The sequence below is a fragment of the Myotis myotis genome, unplaced genomic scaffold (genome assembly GCF_014108235.1).
Source record: "Myotis myotis isolate mMyoMyo1 unplaced genomic scaffold, mMyoMyo1.p scaffold_m19_p_9, whole genome shotgun sequence".
NCBI classification, from domain to species: Eukaryota; Metazoa; Chordata; class Mammalia; order Chiroptera; family Vespertilionidae; genus Myotis; species Myotis myotis.
The window spans coordinates 34,775,058-34,796,797 of record NW_023416401.1 but is presented as its reverse complement, the minus strand read 5'-3'; the positions used below and the strand labels follow the sequence as shown (position 1 = coordinate 34,796,797).

Below are 21,740 nucleotides of genomic sequence, written 5' to 3'. Positions count from 1 at the left end.
CCCCTAAAAAAATGCATCCTCCTCCCATCCATGTGCCCTAAAGTGGTTCACAGGGTGCTGGCCCAAAGAAAACGGGTTCTAGATCAGTATTATACTCAGAATAAAAGTCAAACCTTTCAAAGCCAGGCTGCATCTCCATTTCTCCTGGTTTCCCGCCTTCGCTGCTCTGTTCTAGCCACATTCATCTCCTTGTGATTCCTCAAGCACACTGACCCCAGGACATTTACTGTTGCTTTTGTCTCCAACAACTGCTCTTATCCACGCAGCCACATTGCTTTCTCTCTCCTTTCACCCACGTATCTGTCAGACGCCACTTTCTCAGGCGTTTCCTCATCACACTAAGTCAGAGTGTCCCTGTGATGCTCTCTGACCTCCCACCCCTTCACTGCCCGATACTGAATCTTTGTCTTTGTTTATATTATACTTCCCCTCTAGAATGAAAACCCATGAAGGCAGAGACTGTTTATCTTATTCAGTGCTATATCCCCAGTGCCTGCACAGAGTAAGGGCTCCATCAATATGTACCAAATGAATGAACCTACGGCCGGCCTGTTATCAGCTTCCGCGAAATCCAGCAATCTTAAGGGATTCTGCTATTAGTCTCAGGGACAGATGCCAGAGGGGACCCTGAGTTGGTTACTAAGAATAAAATGACTATATACTAACTCCAGAAGTTTCCAGGGTCATCAAATCATCTAATATCAAAGACTTTATACAGAAACTAGAGGCCCAATGCACGAAGATTCGTGCAAGAATGGGTCTTCCTTCCCCTGGCTGCCGGCACTGCCTTCACTCTGGCCAGAGCCGCCTTTCTGCCTTGGCTCCGGCCCAGAGCTGCCTTTCCGCCTTCCGACGCTGCCCAGAAGCCTGGAGCGGCTGGGACGGTTGGGAATGCCTGCGTCATCACCATGGCAATGACACAAGCCTCCTGCCCCTCCCCCAGCTGCTCTTGATGCCTGAGTATGCAAATTAACCCACCATCTTTGTTGGGTTAATTTGCATACTCACTCCTGATTGGCTGGTGGGTGTCATGAAGGTACAGTCAATTTGCATCTTTCTCTTTTATTAGTGTAGATTTGTATGCAACGGAATGAGCCCATTGGCATTTCAACTGGTCAAATCCTCACCTCACTAGCACATAGCAAATAAAAATGACTTCAGTCACATTTGCCAGTCTTTATCTTTTGGTATAAAACAACAACAAAATCAGGTTATTGGCCCAAAGAAAACAGGTTCAATAAATATTTTTGGATCAGTGAAATATTTTCTCTTTCATATTTCCCTGTTTTCCTGTGATTTCTGTTGGAAACAGTGTCAGTGAATCTCAAGTTTCTCACTGCACAATATCATTGACTGAGACTTCATTATTTTAGATATTTCATTTTAATCACAATTTAAGCATTAGTTTCTTTATTCCTCATAAAGTTTAATAAACTTTATTTAAAATAAAATGCTAACATAAGATTTTAATTCTGTTACCTAGTTGTTTTATCAGAATCTCTGACTCAAGCAGTCATTGATGCTTTTATTAAAAAGACATTTATTTCTAAGAATCATATCCTTACAGAATTACTCCTTTTTGATGACCAAACTTTCATTTTGAAAACCAAATCACACCAGGATCTCATTATTCTTTCATGAAATGTTGTTAAAATAAAGCTGAAATAACCACTCACTCTCTTTCCATCCTTGCTTACCCTTAGGGATATGCAATTCGTGTTTGGTCTTTCCACACCACCCTATTGGATGAATGTCAGGGGAACCAGCATTGGTCCAAAAATCGTAGCAGCTTAAATAACCATCAAAATGAAGCCTTAGACGGTAACCACACACCTGCAAAATGGAATGTTTGCAATCATTCATTGTGTTATGTATTTGAAGTATACAAAACATTAACAAAATATTCATATATTCTGTCATTGCTATCAACATATGCGACCCAATCCCTCCATCTAAATGTGTTTGTATTATAGAACAAATTTATAGACAACATCTAAATAAGACAAAATACACTTGTCTTTCAAGTACCTAAAATTTTTTTCTGCAAAAAATTTTCAATCTAGAAATATGAGGTCAATTTACACATCTATTCAATGAGTTTATTTATTAACCCAATACCTGTCAAATATTTCTTTCAGAAACCCCATCTCCTACTGTCTGGCTTGGAGTCATATCCCAAGACAGAGTAAGCTAAAGTACAAAGCAAAAGCCAAATGGATGTGGCCTTATTTAAACTCTAACATATAAATCCGGCATACTCAATAAAGGAAATAATAAAACAGTCTGAGAAATACATTCTCTAGACATGCTGTATAAGTTTAATAGTTATAATTAATCAGTAAATTAAGTGAACAGAGTTTTCTATATTTGATGCTATTAAAAATATACAGCTCTTTTGTCAACTTAGTAATATAAAATGTTTAATAAATATGACATTTTATAAGCCATTTACTTTCATCAATGGCTCTTTATATAATTTTCACAAAATGCATATATTTATGGGAAATACATAATTCATATGCATGGATATTTTTCGTATGCATTTCTCATTAGTTTAGCTAAAACTTTAATAATTTTGTCTCCTCTAATGGACGAAAGCAACATTGTGGGATTCACTGATTGTTATCAACCTCAGGTGAAAGCTATTTACCAATTAAATCAAGACCTGCTAAGGATGAAGAACTTACTAAAAAAAAAAAACTAATCTTCAGAGGAAAAAGATCATTAAGAAACATATTTCACCCATCATTGACTAAAATAAAACCATAATGTACTGGAACTTGTTTAGAACAGAAAGTACCTAATTCATTATTCTCTAGAAAATTCTCTTCTGTCACTTCACTGTGCATTTAGCTCAAGATGATAACACCATCTCTTACCTCAGCTACAGAAAGTACACAAAACACAGATGGATGTCGGGGGTCAATGCCTTCTAATCTCATTCCAACCTGAAAACCATTTTCGTATTCTGGAAAGGATTGGTCCTGTGAGATTTCATGATATAACATTAGCCACTGAAATATATTCACAATTTGATATTAAAACACGGTGTGGCTATACATACAATCAGGAATTTACTGTACTATCTGGAAGCTCAGTACTAGAGCTAAAGATAGAAAGATGCTCTTATATACTTGACCCTGAAGGACAGTTTGATCATAATTATGTGCTTTGAAATAATTCATCTACAAAGTTTATGCCCTGTGAATTCCCCAATTATTCCTTTTGCTCATTTTTCATTAATGATTTGAAGGAGCTCTTCCTGTACTCTGGAAACAATCCTTTGCTGATTATAATATAACCTACTCGCAGTCTGTGACTTGGCTCTTCACTTTGTTTATGATGACTCTGTTGTGGAGAATTTTTTAAAATTTTAATGTATTAAAATATATCAATTATTTCCTATACAGGTTGTACAGTTAGCCTATGAAATCCCCAGCAACCCTGAACTTACACAGATATCCTCCTAGTGCTCTTTTAAAGTTGTGTTCTTCATATTTAAATGTACAATGCAACTGGAATTGACTTTTTCTATGGTGTGAGGTAGGGGTCTATTTTTTCATATGGAAAACAAAGTATTGAACAAAATATTTTGAATTGTCCACTGATCTGTACAGTTATCTCTGTGAAACATATTTTTGGGTCTCTATTTTTTCCCTTTTTATTCTGTTCACTGGCTTATCTGTTTATAATGAGTCTTTCTATGGAGAAAGCAATCTTCATCATATTGAGTTTTATAATTCAGCAACTTGCTCCCCTCCACTTAATCCTATCATTTATCTGGCCAAGATGGTTTAAATTTTCACATAGACTAAAAAATGCTGTGTCATGATTATTTCTGTGTACCTTTTAACTCTTATTGCTATTGTAAATGAAATCTAATTCATAATAAACTTTCTAATTTGTTCCCATTCATTATTATTTAGTTTAATACTGGTATTATTTCCCAGAACGTTGCTGAATTACTATTTGTTTTGAGCAGTTTCAAGCAGATTCAACATTGCTAGTCAATTTATTCTTAATTGCAAATAAACTTATAAGTATACTAATGGAAAATGATTATTAAAATCTAATTCAAAGAGCTGCTTTCTAACTACTAATGGCATTACCATTTATTACTGCTTAACACATGAATGCCTATTTTTAAAGTAAAATTTATTCTTTTGAAGAACTCTTTGCATTTGGAAATGTCAAACTTAGAGTTGCAAGAACAAAACAGTAAAGAGAATACTTATAGCCTTTGCCAAGGCTTATTAGCATTCCACCTCATTTGCTTAACCATTTTCATTTGCTCCCTTGCTCTCGTGTCTGTGTGTATACAGAAATAGATATACATATACATGCACATATGATTTTTTTCTGAATCATTTGAGGGTCCTTTACTCCTAAATACTAAATATTTTCCTTAAGAGCAGTATACTAGCATTCTCCCTATGAATAAACACATTCTCTTACATAAAAATAGCTAATTTATCAGCCTCTGTAAATGTAATATTTACACAACACTTTTAACTAATCTTCCATTCATATTCAACTTTTTCTGATCTATCCAACAATGAACTTTATATCATGTTTCTCCATCCAGAATAAAATTCAGTGTAGAGTCAGATATTAAATTTAGTTGGCATGTATCTTTAGTCTTCCTTAATCTGGAACATTCTCCATAGCATTTCTTTATCTTTTATAGCACTGACATTTTTAAAGAACATAGTTTTTCCTCTCCTTCATTTTATTAAAATAGAAAGTTCCTCATTTTGGATTTGTCTGATGTTTCCTTCTGATTAGATTCAGGTATACATTCTTTTGCCAGTATACTACATGGGCGATGACGTTTGTGTCCTTTTTAGGATATCACATCTGCAGCCACATGATGATCATGAGTCTCCCCATTGGTGATGTTAATTTTGATCACACAACTACAATGTTGTCCAGTTCCTTCACTATACAATCACATGCAGATCACACATACAAATACATACACACATAAACATGCATGCATATATGCAAATCTATGTACACATATGTATTTTTTGGAATCATGAGTTCAAACAGATTCATCTAATTTCAATCCATCCCCAAAGGGCTTATTCTGCCTTTTTCTATCCATATTTGTATTTCCCCTCTAACAAGGTCAACACACTTACTCCTCTGCTAAATCCTATAGTATATCTATTATAGTTTCAGAATTGTTTTACCCACACTACTACAATAAATAAAGCTACAAAAAGAGTTCAGGATTTGTTTGCAATTTTCCCTCTCTGCTCTTTTACAAATAAGAAATGAGGTATACTCTTTTTCTCTCTTCAATGCAGTTATGGTATTCATTTGAAATAAAGTGGAGTTCATTTGTTTCAATTTGCATTCAGTTCATAATGAATTATTTTTACATTTTAATATGCAGAATATTAACATGCTTCTAAAACTTAAAGCTATAGAAAAAGGCACTCAAAAAGTGTCTCTCCCTCCCATATCCTATCCACTCCATTCCATCTCTTGTGCATAACCAGTCTTGCTGATTTCTGGTTTAGCTTTCCTAGGTTTCTGCTAGTAAAAATAAGCAGCTATTTTTTCCTTCATTTTCTCTTCCTTCCTATAAAAGGTAGCATACTATATATGCTGTTTTCATCTGAATGTCTCCTGGAAACCACTCTGTGTCAGGTCACAACTGTTGTCCACATTCTTTTTTTTTTCTTTTTTTTTTTTTTTTTTACAGCTGCATTGTACTCCACTGAGGGTGGGTAAAAGTTTATTTGCCCTTCTTCTATACTTGGGTGTATGCATTTTCATAGGGAGATGAAATTGTTTTAAAATATTTATGAACTGGCTTGTAAAATGTCGTTAAAAACTTTCTTACATTAACAGATTATTTTAGAAGCTTCCAAGAAAAAAACTTAAAAGATGACAAAACCCAAAAATGAAATGGCAAGAATGAATGATTTCTCAGGAATATTTTATTTCTACAAAAGTAAATGTCATGTGTGTGTTTAACTATCCCAGCCTTCTTCTCACATCTACTATGTTTTCCAGCAGATTGTATTTAACAAGTTTTGTGTGACTACCTCCTGTCACTGCTTTGAATTTCTCAGTTAACTTCAAGAGCACCACACACATATGTATACATACACACAACACTGATAATAAAGAAAAAGGCAAGGAGAAACCTCAAGGGGAGTATATTAATAATGTTGAAGGAAAATTTAAGAAGCTGTAGAAATTGAGAGAACATTTTCATATTCTGACAAAACTGATACAAAATTGGGGCCAGTATTATGTTAGCAAACTATACCTTCTCATCACATATGAATGATAAATTCAAAACACTGGCAACAATTCATAGTCGGGAGTTAGAATGATCAGCATTAGCCTTGTCAGCCTTTCCAAATGGTTTCTCAATTGAGCATTTGGGACCCTTAAATAATGTTGCAAGGAACACTATATGGCTAGGACAGAGCATTCTTTTGGGGTTTCAAATAAAAAAGAAAACATTCATTTTTAACAATCTGAAAGGCAACATTTAGTGAGAAATATCACTGCCTTCATCCATCTCTTTTGTGTTAAATGGTTTATTCATAGGCAATTTAATGTGTTTTATTTTCCTTTCTGAAAAGCTTATATTTTATAAAGATAATTATGAGAGTTGTACTTATAAAATTATATTTTATGATGAAAGGAAACTGAAATCACACACTTAACACAAACAATAAGCTTATTAAATTCAGTCATAAGAAACCATAAGGTTTGTAGACCTGAATAAAACTTTTAAGATAAAGGAACTCTAGCTCAGAGAGGTCAAGAGACTTTCCAAAGGTCACACAACCAGTTTAGTAGCAGAGTATATCTAAGGACCCAAGTCTTCCTAAAGCCTTTGTTCCACATAAGGAGGCAGACATGGTTACAAAACAGGCAAAACAAAATGTGGCTCCAGGGCATGGAAGGCCAAAGGACATTGCCAAGGAAGCGCCATGTGCTCTTAGGTACAGAAGGTAAGGTATTCTATTTTGCCTTGTCCTCCCCTCCCCCAAAAATAGTTGCAAAATAATGCTTTCTAGTATGAAATGGATAAATTTGTCACCAGTGATAGAGAAGGATTATTTGAAGTTCCATACCTCAGAGCAAAAGCAGGTACAAATTATATACTATTATTTATAAGTCCGTCAGAGCATTAGAAAAAGATATTAAAGCAAAGCAACATGCCAAGAGAAAAACAGACAGGCTATTGGCAAAATTCCTTTATGAAATACAATGCATAGGAGCATTCAGTATCACACGTGTGTGCCAGCAGGCCTTTGGTGCATGGGTGGACAAAGTCACAAATGTACAGCATGAACAGCTCTTTGACTCTTGATTGATAGATGTGGGAAATTCTGGACATTTTACTTTGTTTATCATTGAACACCCCATTGTAAGAACAGAGAGACCATACTTGCAATGATTATTTTTGAGCCATTACAGAGACCCCAGAAGTTTCGTTGGCCATCATCACTAGCAGGGCATCAGTTAGATTTGTGTGTTACAGAAGAGTGTCAACATGCTCAGGGGAAGGCTCTATCTGAATGTCCATAGGCATTTGATTTTATTCACAGGCAAGAGTTGGCAATACTTTCCTTCAATATTGAAATAAATGAAAAGCTGGGCATGCAATGGGATCACAGCCACTGAGGCACATATTTTAGCATGCTATGCAAAAGTCTGGGCAAGGCTGGGCCTCAGGTTTCCAAACCTTCATGTGATGGCTGTCAAAGAGACAGATGCTCAGATGGAATCAACATGCAGACTAGAGGCCTGATGCACAAAATTCATGCAAGAGTAGGCCTTCTTTCCCCTGGCTGCCAGTACCAGCTTCCCTCTGGCACCCAGGACCCGGGCTTCTCTCCAGCTGCCAGTAGGCACCCAGGACCCAGGCTTCCCTCCAATCACCAGCAGGCACCCAGGACCTGGGCTTCCCTCACAGCCCTGGCTTCATCTGGAAGGTTGTCCGGAAGGACGACTGGTCTAATTAGCATATTATGCTTTTATTATTATAGATGTTAAAAACAAAATTTCTTATAACACCAAAAACCATCACCATGAATTCAGTGGCCTTCATAAATGGTTTATTTCAGAAACATCTTTAGAATTTTAAGTGGTCTCAGTGTATATCTCCAGGGCTGAAAAGTCACAATTTTAAAGTGAAAAGAGAGCTATAAGGAAGTCTTATAAGCAAACTGTAAAAGAAACAGCTTGAGCATAGCGAATTTAACTCTTTGTCAATTTGATGATTTTCTTTACTCAATGTAAAAAATAAAAAAAATAAAAATCATGTTATTGGTAGCCTAAAACTAATTCAATTACTTTGGAAAGGAACATGAAGAAACTTTTCCTGAAACAAATACAACCAAAGAGAAAGTTAGGGATGCATTTGCCGCTCTCTCTAAAGTAGAAAGAATTAGCCTACCCAGTTTTGAGGGTGATTTTCTTCTTGACTGGGCATTGATGAAACAAAAGGGATCACAGTTTATGTTTGATCAGAATGATTAAACCAGGACAATCCAAATCTATCTGAGGAACCACCAAACATTTACTTTCCTACTTGACACCCCAGAGTGGATATAATTTTCTCCATAAACAGAAATGAAGAATAAGGAATGAGAAGTAATGGTTATGGAGCCGGCGCTATCCTTTATAAAGATGCCTTTTATCCACCAAGCATTTATGAAGCACTTAAATCTGGGCCAGATCCTGTTCTGAGCACTTAATAAGTATCAACTTACTAAATCATCAGAAAAACTCTATGAAATAGGTGTTATTATGTACATTATACAGACGATGAAACTGGGGCACAAGAGGTTACATAATGTGCCTGACACCACAATGTGTCTGGCTTTAGCATATAGCTTCTTAGTCACTCTGGTAGATTATGAAAGGTTAAGGGAAACACTCTCCCATGCACTTACTAAAGACTTCATAAATTTTAAGCTTTTAGTCTACAATTAAAACTTAGAGTGTGTAAGAAAAATAAGCCAGTCAGAGAAAGATAAATACCACATGATCTCACTCATATGTGGAATCTAAATGAACAAACTGATGAACAAAATAGATCCAGAGATATAGAAGCATGAAACAGACTCACAAAGTTCAGAGGGAAGGGGGGTGGTTAGGGGGACAGATTAACTGGGGGATTTATAAGCTTATACGCATAGCCCATGGACACAGAAATAGTGTGGTGAAGGGAGGGGCAGATGCTGGGTAGAGAGGGTCAATGGGGAAAAAACGGGGGGGGGGCATCTATAATACTTTAAACAATAAAGATAAAATTTTAAAACAACTAGAGTGAGTTTTAAAAATATAGGTCTAAATATTGGTGGTCTGTGACTATAAATGATCCCCACATGCCAAAAGTTTAAAAACAGTGCTACAGAGAGTTTCATATCCACTTATATTGGAATTTAATATAAAATGAAAGTGGCATTGTAAGGCAGAAGAGTAAAGATAAATGGCATTAGGACATATGGCTATCCACTTGGAGAGAAAAATTGAATAATATTTCTATTGCAATGGCATATATAAAAATAATTTTAGATGGAAAGCAAATAGACACAATATAATGGGATACAATGCAACTATTAAAAAACAAGACACAGACCTAGATCTGCTCAGGTGGCGGCATAGCCATGATATAGTGATAAACATAAAGCGAATGTTAGTCCAGTAAAACACAACTATTTATCTGACCATTACTCACATATCTATATAACAACATTTATACAGATCTGGAAATACACACATCAAATTATTTTGAGTAGTTCAGCTAGAAAAGAGTATTTTTATACTCTTCTGTCTCGTTAAAAAATTGTAATGGTATTGTATTTTTATATAAATCAACACACTATCAAGTGACGATTATGATAGGAAAATAGGCAGGACATAGGTCACAAGAAGCCTTATATGTCTTAAGGGCCTTTCCGTTCTTAGTTGATGAAACTCTAGGAAACGATTTTAAGCACAGGGAAGAAAAACATTCTTGCATTTTATAAAGATTGTATTACTGGCAGTGTGGAGAATTAATTAGAAAAGTAGCAAGATTTGAAATAAGAAAAATGGTTAAAGGGGCTATTAATATCTCTCTATATAAAAGCCTAAGCGACCATTAGGACTGGTCGCTATAATGTTCACAGGATGTGCCCCTGGTGGTCAGTACACTCCCACAGCAGGAGCGCTATTCAGCCAGAAGCCAGGCTCACAGCTGGCCAGCACAGCTGCAGTAGCAAAAGCCTTCCCACCTCCACAGCAGCGCTACAGAGCAGCAGTGGCAGCAGGCGCAGAGGGGCCATGGTGAGCAGCAGCTGCACAGCGCTCAGCCCTGGCTTGGGCTCCTCCACAGCTGCCTGCCGCTTCATGCACTGCTACATCTCCCAAGGGGTACCAAATTGCAAGAGGGCACAGGCCAGGCTGAGGAACCCGACTGGTGCATGAATCCGTGCACCGGGCCTCTAGTCTACCAATAGTTGAGAGCTTCTCATATGCTATGTACAGCATCTAACTCAGCTTACTAAGCCTTAAAATCCCTTGTATTTGAACTATTACAATCTCCATTTCACATATGAAGAAGCAGGTTCAGAGGAGATCACAAACGTCCCCATTACACAGCTAGTCAATAAAACCTAGAATTTGAATTCAAACCCTGCTTAACTGCAAATGTACATTACATTCCAAAAAGCTGCAATAGCCTGGATGAGTAATAATAAGCACCTCAATCAATGCAGAAAAGCTAGAATGGAGGGAAGAGATTCAATAGCTTTTTAGGAGGTAAAATGGGCAATTGCTGATAACTGGCTGGATGCAGAAGTTGAAGAAGGCAGGGAGTTTAAACTGATACCCACTTTCAGGCTTAGGAAAAATTTCCAAATTTCCCATAATGTGATCATTTTACTTTTATCATGTTATCAATATATACTAATTCTTTCAAGGACTTTATGGGCAGCTCATTAACAACTACATTTCTGTACCTACTTTTCAATTCAATTTTTCTGATGCATTACTACAGCTTCAATGTTTTCTGAGGTTTCTTGCAATGAATCTTTCATCATAAATCTCTATTCACTGAAAAATACTGGCAAACTATGAGAGGTTATGAAATCCTTCCTTGCTTTTCCATAAGACGCTTTATGATTTTCACCTGAGCTAACAGTGGGATATATCAAGAATATTGGAAACCCTTCTAGTTTTCTCCTATTATAATCACAGAGAAAATGGAGGACTTGAAATATATATATATATACACACACAGCACACATCACTCACATGTATACACTTTTTAAAATTTCCTGTTTAAACTATACCTTAATGTATCTGTTTTTAATGATGAAGCAGGAGTGGGATCCATGATTTCTTCAGAGATTACAGAAACCTCATTAATTTCATATAAAATTTGCATGCAAATGGATATAAACACCTCTCTAAGGAGATTAGCGATAACTTTCATTAGATGTTCAAAGGGGGCTAAGACCTAGAAAAAGATTAAGAGCCACGTGGCCATTCCTTCAGGGAATCTGTCATCAATCAACCCACTGACTACATAACATATGTAGGAGATTTCAATAAGCAGAACACAGCAGTTCCCAGCAGCTGTTCACCATGGATACACAGGCCAGGCAGGAAGGCATGTCCAAATTCTGCTTTTGCCAAGTGACACCTATTTTTGCCATTTGTTAAGCTAATGGGGAGAAATAATCACCTAAATAATTAAATATAAAACCCTGCAAAGCTTTAGTTAACATGGCAGTGAAGGAAGGCTGATTCTGTATTTTTAAATGCTCATTTTAGGGAGTACTTCCTTGTTATTTTGAACAATTTTAATAAAGTAATTCTGAATCCCAAACTACTGCCAAGATTATACCAAGGAGCATCCTACAAATAGAGAACAAAAAATTCATGGCACAACAGAGTATACATTAGCAAGTTAGTGAATGTAACCCCTCCTATTATTTCAAAATCTATTCTAGTACAACCTCGGATTCAAAAATTCTCATTTCCCCAGAACTTACTGACCTATTGATAGTAAGAATTTGGCTACAGACAGATAGAAAGACTATATATACATTTGTGTGTGTATGTATATATCTCCAGTCACCATAACCTAACCACTGACTGAATTATAGTCTCAAAAACAAAAATAGCACGTACTAGAATGGGTGAAATACTGTCGAATTCAGGAAGCTTTACACCAACAAAGATCTCATGAACAAAGAGAAATAGCCCACGCAGTATAAAATAAAAAACTGCATAGAAAGAACTTTTTAAAAATAACTTCAAATGTTGTCTGATAAATCACTGGCTATCACTGAGCAGATTTCACAAACCCTCTGAGTCCAGCATCTAAAACACTGAACCCACTATTTTTCCCAAAGGTCTAAACCCTCCCAGGGAAAAAAGACAAGGATACTTCTAATATAAATTTCCTTTAACTAAAGAAGAAAGGCTGTGGAAACTGTCTCTCCTTGATTATGAATTTCACTATTTTCTTCTTTTAATTTCTTTTCCTCTGAACAGCTCTGAACTGGCATTCAGCTTCCAGCTGGCACTGCCGATAAGCAGCCTTTCCAGAGACTGCAAGCCCCTCCTGAGAAGGAAAGAGCCACCCTGATCTGCTGTCGGCTCTATACCTCAAATCTGTTAAACCATCGCACAGCCCCTGGCACTGAGTCACACCATTTCAGAGAAGGGGAAAGTCTCTGAGCCATAAGATCAGATGTATCTTCATTTTTGCCCCAAACTTACAGCTTTAGAGAATATGAGAAGTAAACATGAATGGGAATCCACTCTGTTCTTCAGGATCCCAGCAATTAATCAGCTGAATGACTGCACATTGTAAGGCCACATTCTAGTTTTAAAATATACTTCCTTCTCTGCCCTCAATATAATTTATAATTTAACCCCCAGCCAAACATCTAAATAAAATACACACAGTATTTAAAATATACATATGCATATATATTACACACAGGAAGAATGTTAAACATCCATGAAGTTATCTTAAAAGTGGAGGCAAGAAAATACAGAGAGGACAAAAGCCAACAAAGAAGCAAACACACACTTAGGCAAGTAAAAAGTGAATACAGACTGAAGCTATATTTGATTCTCAGCATATTAGAATTTATAGTATAATGAGGAATATCATTTATGCAACCACTAAGAAAGCCATGCATGATGATCATGTGGCTCACGATTAATATTTAAAGTATTGTCTAAGGATCTATATTAAAACTAAGATAATGGTCTCAGCCATTATTAAGTAATTTGGAAGCATGTTCAAAACAAATAGCTTGACATCTGACTGGATTATTATGGTAGGAAAGGTTGTAGATGTCTCCCATAGTTTTACAAGGGGTTATAACAAACATGAATTTTCATAGCAGCATCTTTCTCACCTGCAGAGATAAGTACAAATCCAAACTTTATAAAAAAACAAAATAGAGGGGGGTCCAAATTCTAGTTAATGTACTGGTATATTTAGGAAAAAAATAGATTTTTAAAAATACAATTCAGGTCTGAATGCAAAAGCTACATTTACTAATAGAAAGAGAGAGCAAGCCATTCCTTTCTTTTTTATTTTAAGTAAGGAAGATTAAGACAACAGGAATGTGTTCAAATAAGGCTCTCTTCCATCTTGGTCAATTAAAAAGGTAAAACCAGGAAGGTGTCTTTGTTCCCCAAGTATTTCTAGCCCCTTCTAAAAATAATGCTCCCCCGTCATCCTACAGATGGCTGGAATTTCCTTGTCAGGACACAAAGTATTTCTTTCCCAAATCATAATAGATTATAATAGATTTTAATGAGGGAAGAAAGAGTAAGACACAAGAACAAGTAAGGAATGTCGCCAGTGGTCGGCAAACTGCGGCTTGGCAAACTGCGGCTCGTGAGCCACATGCGGCTCTTTGGCCCCTTGAGTGTGGCTCTTCCACAAAATACCGACTTCTGCGTATGGGCCACGAAGTTTCAATCGCACTGTATGTGCGTGCCCGCACGTGGCATTTCGTGGAAGAGCCACACTCAAGGGGCCAAAGAGCCGCATGTGGCTCGCAAGCCGCAGTTTGCAGGCCACAGTCCTAGACTAAGATATCACTGAAAGTAGCAGGGGAGGAAAAGTAGAAACAACAAAATATGTATAACAATTTTGCTTTGTTTTAGGAGAGGAAGAGAGTCAAATGGGAAAATATTTTTGTTTTCATCTTAAAAAAAGTAAGTTATAAACTCTGAAAGCAGGAGTAATAACATTACAATGAGACAATGAAAGATTTGTAAAGCCAATGTCTGCCACTTTAAGATACCAGATGAAGCTCAATGATGTGTGGCTTTCTAACTGGGCACTCCCCCTGAAGTACAGAAGAACATGAAATCAAGATCAACATTCCTGCAGCTGGTAGGTCACAGGCAGGAGCTTGACTGTGGTCAAACCAAGGCAAGTCCTGACAACAGTGAAGTTTAGTGAGACCTGGGCCTGGCTAGTATTCTGAATGAATACCACCAAGAAGGGCCGAGAGAAGGTTTGCCAATTTCAGTTAAATAAACTAAGGGTCAGAGAAGTGCATCATAGAATCCTTCTTCTATAAAGTGAGCGGAAGGTAGCTGGAAGGATTTAGTGAGGCAGCATATGTAAAAGCACCAAGCCAATAATAGGTGCTCAAAAATGTACCTCTCCCAGAGAACCAGAGCAGGAAGGAATTAAAAACAAAAAAGGAAACCCCGTTAGTCTTCAAGGAGATTATAATTCTACCAAGAAACAAAATGCACCTATAGGTAATCACACAGAATGGCCTAAAAATTAATAATAAAAAATGTTAAATACAAAAGTGGTAAACAGACCTGCAATTGACAAAGATCATTAGGACAATAATATGCAGGCAAGGTTAAAGGTGGAGCCAGCCTGGACAGAGAGAGACCATTTAAGAAACTCTTGCTACAATTTATATGACAAAATAAAGCCAGGACTTATTCCTAAATTAAGGCCACAGTGATAAGGACAGAGAGTAGAAACTGAAGAATTAAGAGGTAAAAGGAGCAGACTAGGTGGTCAAACATAGAGCAAAGAGAGAAAAGACTCAAGCTGGCCACAGGGGACTAGTAAAGAAGGCCATTCCCAGGGACAAGGAGCCCAGGAAGAGGAGGCTGAGAAGATGAGTCTGGTTTGGATGCTCTGAGTGTTAAGAGCTATGTGGCATCCAGGTGAGGAGGAAGACCAAGAGGAAGATCAGGAGGTTAGGAACAGTGTGTCTGGGTGGAATGGAAGTTAAGGAGGTAGAGGAGACAGCCAGAGAGCCATGCAGAAAAGGGCCCTACGATTAAATCATAGCCAATGTAAAGGACTTTCAGAAGAGCATGGTAAGGAGTGGCTAGGTAGAAGCAAAATCAGAAGCTTATTTTGACAGAGTTCTGGAATGTAGTGAGAGTAAGATGCAGCCTAATAGGCTTTGAAATCATGGAGTCACTTCCACGGGCGCAGTTTCAGGCAATGGTGGGAGAAAAGGCCAGGTTGTAGCAGTTGGAGTAGGAAAAGGTTAGAAAAATAAAGAAAAGAGAAAAACAAAATGCAGCCTAAAATTTCAAGAAGCTGGACTGGAGTAAGGAGTTGAGTTAGAGAGAAAATGCAGAATAAAGGGGCAGTATTTTTTTTCTTAAAGATGGAATAGACTTAAGCATGTTTGTGTTCTAAATGGAAAGGCTCAGAAGAGAAGCAGAGTTAACTTACAATCAGGACATGAGATTATTGATGACTGAGATCTCTAGACAAGAAGAAATGGGAACAATCCAGAGCACAGGTAAAGAGATGAGGACAGGTGGAGGGCACTGCTTCTAGTACAACAGGGATGGGTGAGGGTAAGTGTGGTGAGTGAGGTTTGCAGGAAGAGGGTCTCTAATCCATTAAGGGAGCGACAGGAGTGACTAACTACCTTCTGCTGGGAGTGAAAGAAATGGCTTAGAGAACTGCCCTCCTAGTAAACAGGGAACACGCAGCCTGGCAACCCAGAAGGATGACCGGGAACTGCCCAGCTTGGCAGAAAATGGATGTGCAGGGCTACCAATTTGTAAGGCTTTGAGGTTCTTCTCCAGAAGTGTTTGGTGGCCTCAGTACAGAAGTTTAAAGCAAACAAGATTCACCCAGAGCTAACATTTAGGCAGGCATATATTAGGAAGATGACAGGAGCACAAAGGAGTTGAAAATCCTGACAAAAGAATGGCTGAAATGAGAGAACCAGGGGGCTTAGACTGGCTAGGGCAGATGTGAAGTGAGAAGGGAGAAAAAGGAAGAATTTAACAACTACAAGTGTTAATTAAAAGAAAAACTGGTGCCATGGAATGACAGTTGACAAGATTAGATGATGAAATCTAAAGTTCAACATTACAGAAGAGGTTCAATTTTGACTTATACAAGTGAGGCCATGGAGCAGATGGACTGAATTGAAAGGAAGTTCAGGTTCCTGGTGGTGGCACTCAATGCACTAGGGAGTCAGGTACTCAAGGCACTATGTGACCAATGGAATGTCCAAGGATGAACAACAGGATAGGGGGCATGAGGAAGGTGGCAGGAAAGAGGGAAGGCACAGGAGGGTAGTTGTGTGAGCGCACGCACACACACACACACACACACACACACATACACACACATATATATATATATACACATACACACACACACGTGAGTAACAAAAATGGAAAAAGCTGTGATGAGATGGCATAAACCTCAGTGGGGAGGGTGCTGAGTGTGGCCGTGAAAGGAAAGCTACTAGAATGCTAGGCCTGCAAGCCATATAAAGCCAATGAAATCATTTGGTCTGGCCCTGCCAAGGCATTAGGGGTGAGCTAATTAAATGTTTGACCAAATATAGCAGGCTAATTTTTAAGCTGATAATTTTATATGGCCCGCAAATGATGTTATAAATACCCAAATGGCCCTTGGCAGAGAAAAAGTTCCCCATCCTTGCTTAGAGGATGGAGAAGCGGGTCTGGTACAGTGGACTCTCAGGCAGCAAAGGGGGTGGAAAGGAGCAGGTGTGCATTCTGGCTGGAGAAAGGAAGAACCAATATGTTGAGCTGTTGAGGGCACTGCATTTGTTTAGCTACTGTTGCCTTCCCAGGGTGAAGGACATCAATGACCAGGTGGGGTGGGGATTGCAGAAGTCACAGGAGAATAACAGGAGGAAGAGGTTCCATGAGCAGTCACTCAGGCCAAGGGCAGAGACAGACCAGCACCACCAAGGGAAGGGGATGACACTTGTGGGTCAGCAGAATAGTGGCCCCCAAAATGTCCATGTCCTAATCCCTGAGCCTGTGAATATTTTCTCTCATGGCAAAAAGAATTGTGCAGATGTGATTAAGTAAAGAATCTCAAGATGGAGAGACCACCTTAACTTCTGTACCCAATGTCACACAAGGGTTCCTCTAAATGGGAGGCAGAAGGATCAGAAAAGGAGACGAGATGATAAAAACTGAAGTTGGAGTGATGTAGGCCAAAGAACACAGGTGGCCTAGAAGCAAGAAAAGGCAAGGAAACAGATTCTTGCCTACAGCCTGCAGAAGGAACACAGCCTTGCTGACCCTAATCTCAGCAAGTGACAACAAGGTGGGGTAGCAGGGATCTGACTCAAGCAGGAATTACAGTTCTTAAAACCTTCTACCACAGTTGACCTCTACCCTGCCCTCTACTCTACACAGAAGCCCTGAGGAGGTTCTCAAGCTACAGATTTCCAGGCTCTACCCCTGAGGTTCCAATCTGGTAGGTCTCAGCAATACCCACACATCTGCGTTTTCCAACGTTCCACAAAGGTATGTGACATGGAGAGGAAAGTTAGCATTTTTTAAATGTGAGGTGCCTGCACTTGGTTTCGTTTTCCCTGTTTGTGCCACCTCTTCTCCCTATTCTATTACATGTCCAGGATTACAATTATTAGGCCTTTCACAGAACAAAAAGTACTAGATGTAACTCAACAGGTATCATGGAAAGTAAAGCAAATAAAAAGTATTAGCTTCTCATTGCTAGCTAAAGTGCAATAATATAATGATGCAAATCTGACATAATTTTTAAATATAAATTGTCTTTTTTTTTAAAGGATTCAAAATTTTTATATAGGATTGGAAATTCCTAAATAAAGACTTTCAACAAAATTATGTAATAATCTCTGAGTTTTGGTGGAAGGGAAAGGGAAAAACAGTCTGCCATCAATTATAGTTCCCTTGCCTTTTTTTAGGAGTCTTAGAAGTCACTAATTATAATATATTAAATATCTATGTCATGGCTTTGTGGAAGAAGTCACTATGTTGTGGACTGTGTTATCCATTTTAAAAATTATTCATTAAAATATGTATTGAGTACATATTTTACCATGTACTAGGCATTATGCAAAACTTTGGAAATTCAGAGATATATTAGACAAAGTCTCTCTATCCTAATGAAGGAGGAATAGAGTTACAGTTAGAAAATTATCATCCAGGTAATGATTGAATTGTATATAGAATTCTGAGGCCAGAGAATGCTTCCCTGACATCTTGGGGGTGGAGGTGGTAGTAGTTGTTCAGTAAAGCTTCTTAGAGGAAGGACAGATGAATCTTGAACGATAGGAAGGGATTAGCTCAGTGAAGATGGTAAGCAGAGGGACTGGGAGTAGAGGGGAGGAAAGGAGAGAGCTGCGAGTGCACTAGAAAGCTGTGTGGTGAGAGAATAAAGCTTATTCTGGACATTGCTAGTATTGTTCATCAGGTAACAGACTTACATACTATAAATTAAATTGTCCCTGAAATACTGAACACACAAACTGTGAAGAATAGGGCAACAGAAGGTTGGGTATCTAGGTAAAGATGATCCCCTGAAGCTGCACGCCCCCTGTGCCAGTAGTCACTTCGTTAAGTTCTGGGCATCTTCACAGTCAGGTAGGACATGATGTAGGTGTCTCACTGTCTCCTCTAACATGTTGCCTGACCTACCACCTCCAAGCAACATATCAAAACAGATCCCTGTAGCTTGATTCTTGGGTGAAAGTGCAAGTAATAGCAACTAATAAAAGAAAGACTAACACTTATTGAGGGTTTACCTTGTGCATGTTGCATCCCATGTCCTTTACATGTACAATTTATTTAATCCTTCAACAACCCAAGGAGGTAGGTATGGCACTTTCCCTACTTTATGGATGAGGAAACTGAGCACGGAGAAGCTGACTGGCTTGTCCAAGGACTGGGAGCTGGTAGGTGATGGCACCCAGGAGCCCAGCTCTGCAGCACACACTCTGAAACACTAAGGCTATGATTAGCTTTGTTTTGCCGCTTTCCAGCTGCTACAAATCTGATAAGTTGGTGTACTCTCTAGGCAAACAGTTTAATTCTAATTAATTCGCTGAAGTGTTGATTCCTTATAAAAATATAAGACCTTCAGTAGTTCACCTGGGAAAACAGTTCAACGGGTGCTGCTACAGCCTTCTGTTCTTTCAAGTACTGCCCCCAAGACCACGTGTCCTGTGCAGCCGCTGAAGGGACTGGGAAAAAACAAAACCAAAAAACAATGACTTTTCTTGAAACAATTAGTGACAGAAGAATAATGAAATTTGAAGATAAACCCAAGAAGCCGGCAAATTAATTAAATTGGTAATCACAAGACCCAGCAACCAAAAAGAACCTTCTCTCTCATTTTCTGTGCACATTGAGTAAAGTCATCTAACTATCCCATATGCAGCTTTTCCTGTTTTAGAACAGGCTTATGAATATAGCCTACCCCAAGGAGACTGGTGGGGAACACTTTACACAGGGACCCTCTTACTCTTCATGAAAGAGTGAACAGGTACAGGTTCTCTACAAGATGATTTGGTTAATTTTAAGGTGAATGACTTGAGAACTTCTTTTATCATCTCCTTTAACTTTACCTCTTTTTTGGTGTGAATGCCAATTAGTGGGACCTGTCAGAAGGCAATGTGGAATATATGTCAAAAGCCTTACAAATTATTCATAACTTGGAACCAGCAATTCTTCTAGGTATTTGTCTTAATACAATTACAGTGGATGTGTCCAAGGGACAAACACAAAAGTTTTTATCCTAGAGCTCTTTATAATAATGAGAAACAAACTAAAGGCCCACTAAGAGGGGGTTATTAAATGAATGCAGAGACATGTTATTTTAGGAACTGGCTGTAAATTTACATTATAGCACATTGTTAATGGCAGAGGAAGGCTATGTAAGTGGGGGCGGGGAGCAATTTTAGAAAACAAAATGACCCTTTTGCGTAAAATATGTAGTGGAAATAGAAAGAGTATAATTATATAAATCTAAATATTAAATGAAGTCATCTTTATGTACCAGGTTTATAAAAAATGTCTTTATAATTTTCTTTATCTTCCTGCTTTTCAAATTTTCTAGATTAATACCTATCCTTTATAATTCAATAACATATCATCTTTAAATAATAAAAATTGGGCAAAAAGGACTAATAATTGCTTTAAGTTTATAATCTATGCCCCAGTAACTCCTCCTCTAAGATTATTACATGCTAAGAAAGTAGTCATGATAAAACTTAATAGTAAAATGTACATAAAATTATTATAGTAAAAATGCAAAAAAAATTAATATGGGAGAAAGGTTAAATAAACTATGTATATATATGTATAATTATGTATAATAATTATATTATTATACATAATAATATATGTGTAATTATGAAGTTACAAGCATGCATATTTTCAAATAAAGTATCTTGAGAAATTTTTGTGATGAGTAAAAATCAAAGTAAGGACACATAATAGTATATATAATATGATCTTAAATTTTGAAATAAAAATTACATATATTAAAACATTCACTTATCCAACATATTTATAAAGAGCCTTCTTTTTGCAAGGTACTATGCATATACGTGTGTCCACACATACAAGCACATGCATAGGAAAGCAGTTGGAACAAAACAGCAAAATATTGGCAATGGCTATACATGGGTGGTGAGATTAATGTAAATATTCTTTTCTTATTTGTTACTTATACAGTTTTAAAATTCTCTACAAGTATTATTAATTAGCCTTCCCTCCACACTGTGTGCTCACACACTCACATACATACACATACACGCATCCTTGGAGAAGACTGATCAACATTTTTAACATTATCTTTCTGGAAAATGCTCCAGAAGAAGGTACAGAAGGTAAAGTGTCCAAATTTCATGAGCACTGGTGGTGACAGGTGGGAAGATACACCTCTAAGTCAAACATCTGAAACCTCTCAAGACAATAAAGCAACTTGATGGAATAACAAACATAAAAATCTACCAAGTTGTGCATAAAAAATTCATGTAGCATTTTAATCATTCAAAAAAATATTTTCTGAGCTCCTCTTAATGTGCCAAGAAGTGTGCTGCCTGCTGGATTAAAAATATAACCCAGTCCCTGGTCTAATGGATGAAAAATAAATAAATAAATAAATTTTCCTTTGGTAGCCATACATATCACTGATAAAAAAGAGAATATTTTATGTTCAGTTAATAAAGAAAAAATAACTTCAACGTACACATTTAAAATAGATACAACAGAGCATGCACAGTAACATAACATTTACTCTCTATCAATCAACACACTAACTTATTATTGCTAAGCAATTGCACTTAATAAAGCATGAGAATTTTAAAAGTGTTTTAATTATCAAGTGCGCTGACAGAATTGTCATCAATGATTTTTCTTGTTTTGTTTGAAAACAGTGAGCTATCATCGTGTGATTTCCATCAGAGCTCAGTCTGTTG

General features: G+C 37.5%; 1 protein-coding gene across 1 annotated transcript in view; it reads right to left on the bottom strand.

The window, feature by feature from the left end:
- Window positions 1-21,740, bottom strand: part of L3MBTL4 (L3MBTL histone methyl-lysine binding protein 4) — a 222,369-nt gene that overhangs the window by 135,401 nt on the left and 65,228 nt on the right. Inside the window, exons 5-7 of the mRNA XM_036322701.1 lie at window positions 19,408-19,499; window positions 2,880-2,984; window positions 1,698-1,833 (exon numbers count right to left, since the gene is read on the bottom strand). Of these exons, the coding sequence (XP_036178594.1) occupies window positions 1,698-1,833; window positions 2,880-2,984; window positions 19,408-19,499 (333 nt within the window). The remainder of the gene's footprint in view (window positions 1-1,697; window positions 1,834-2,879; window positions 2,985-19,407; window positions 19,500-21,740) is intronic.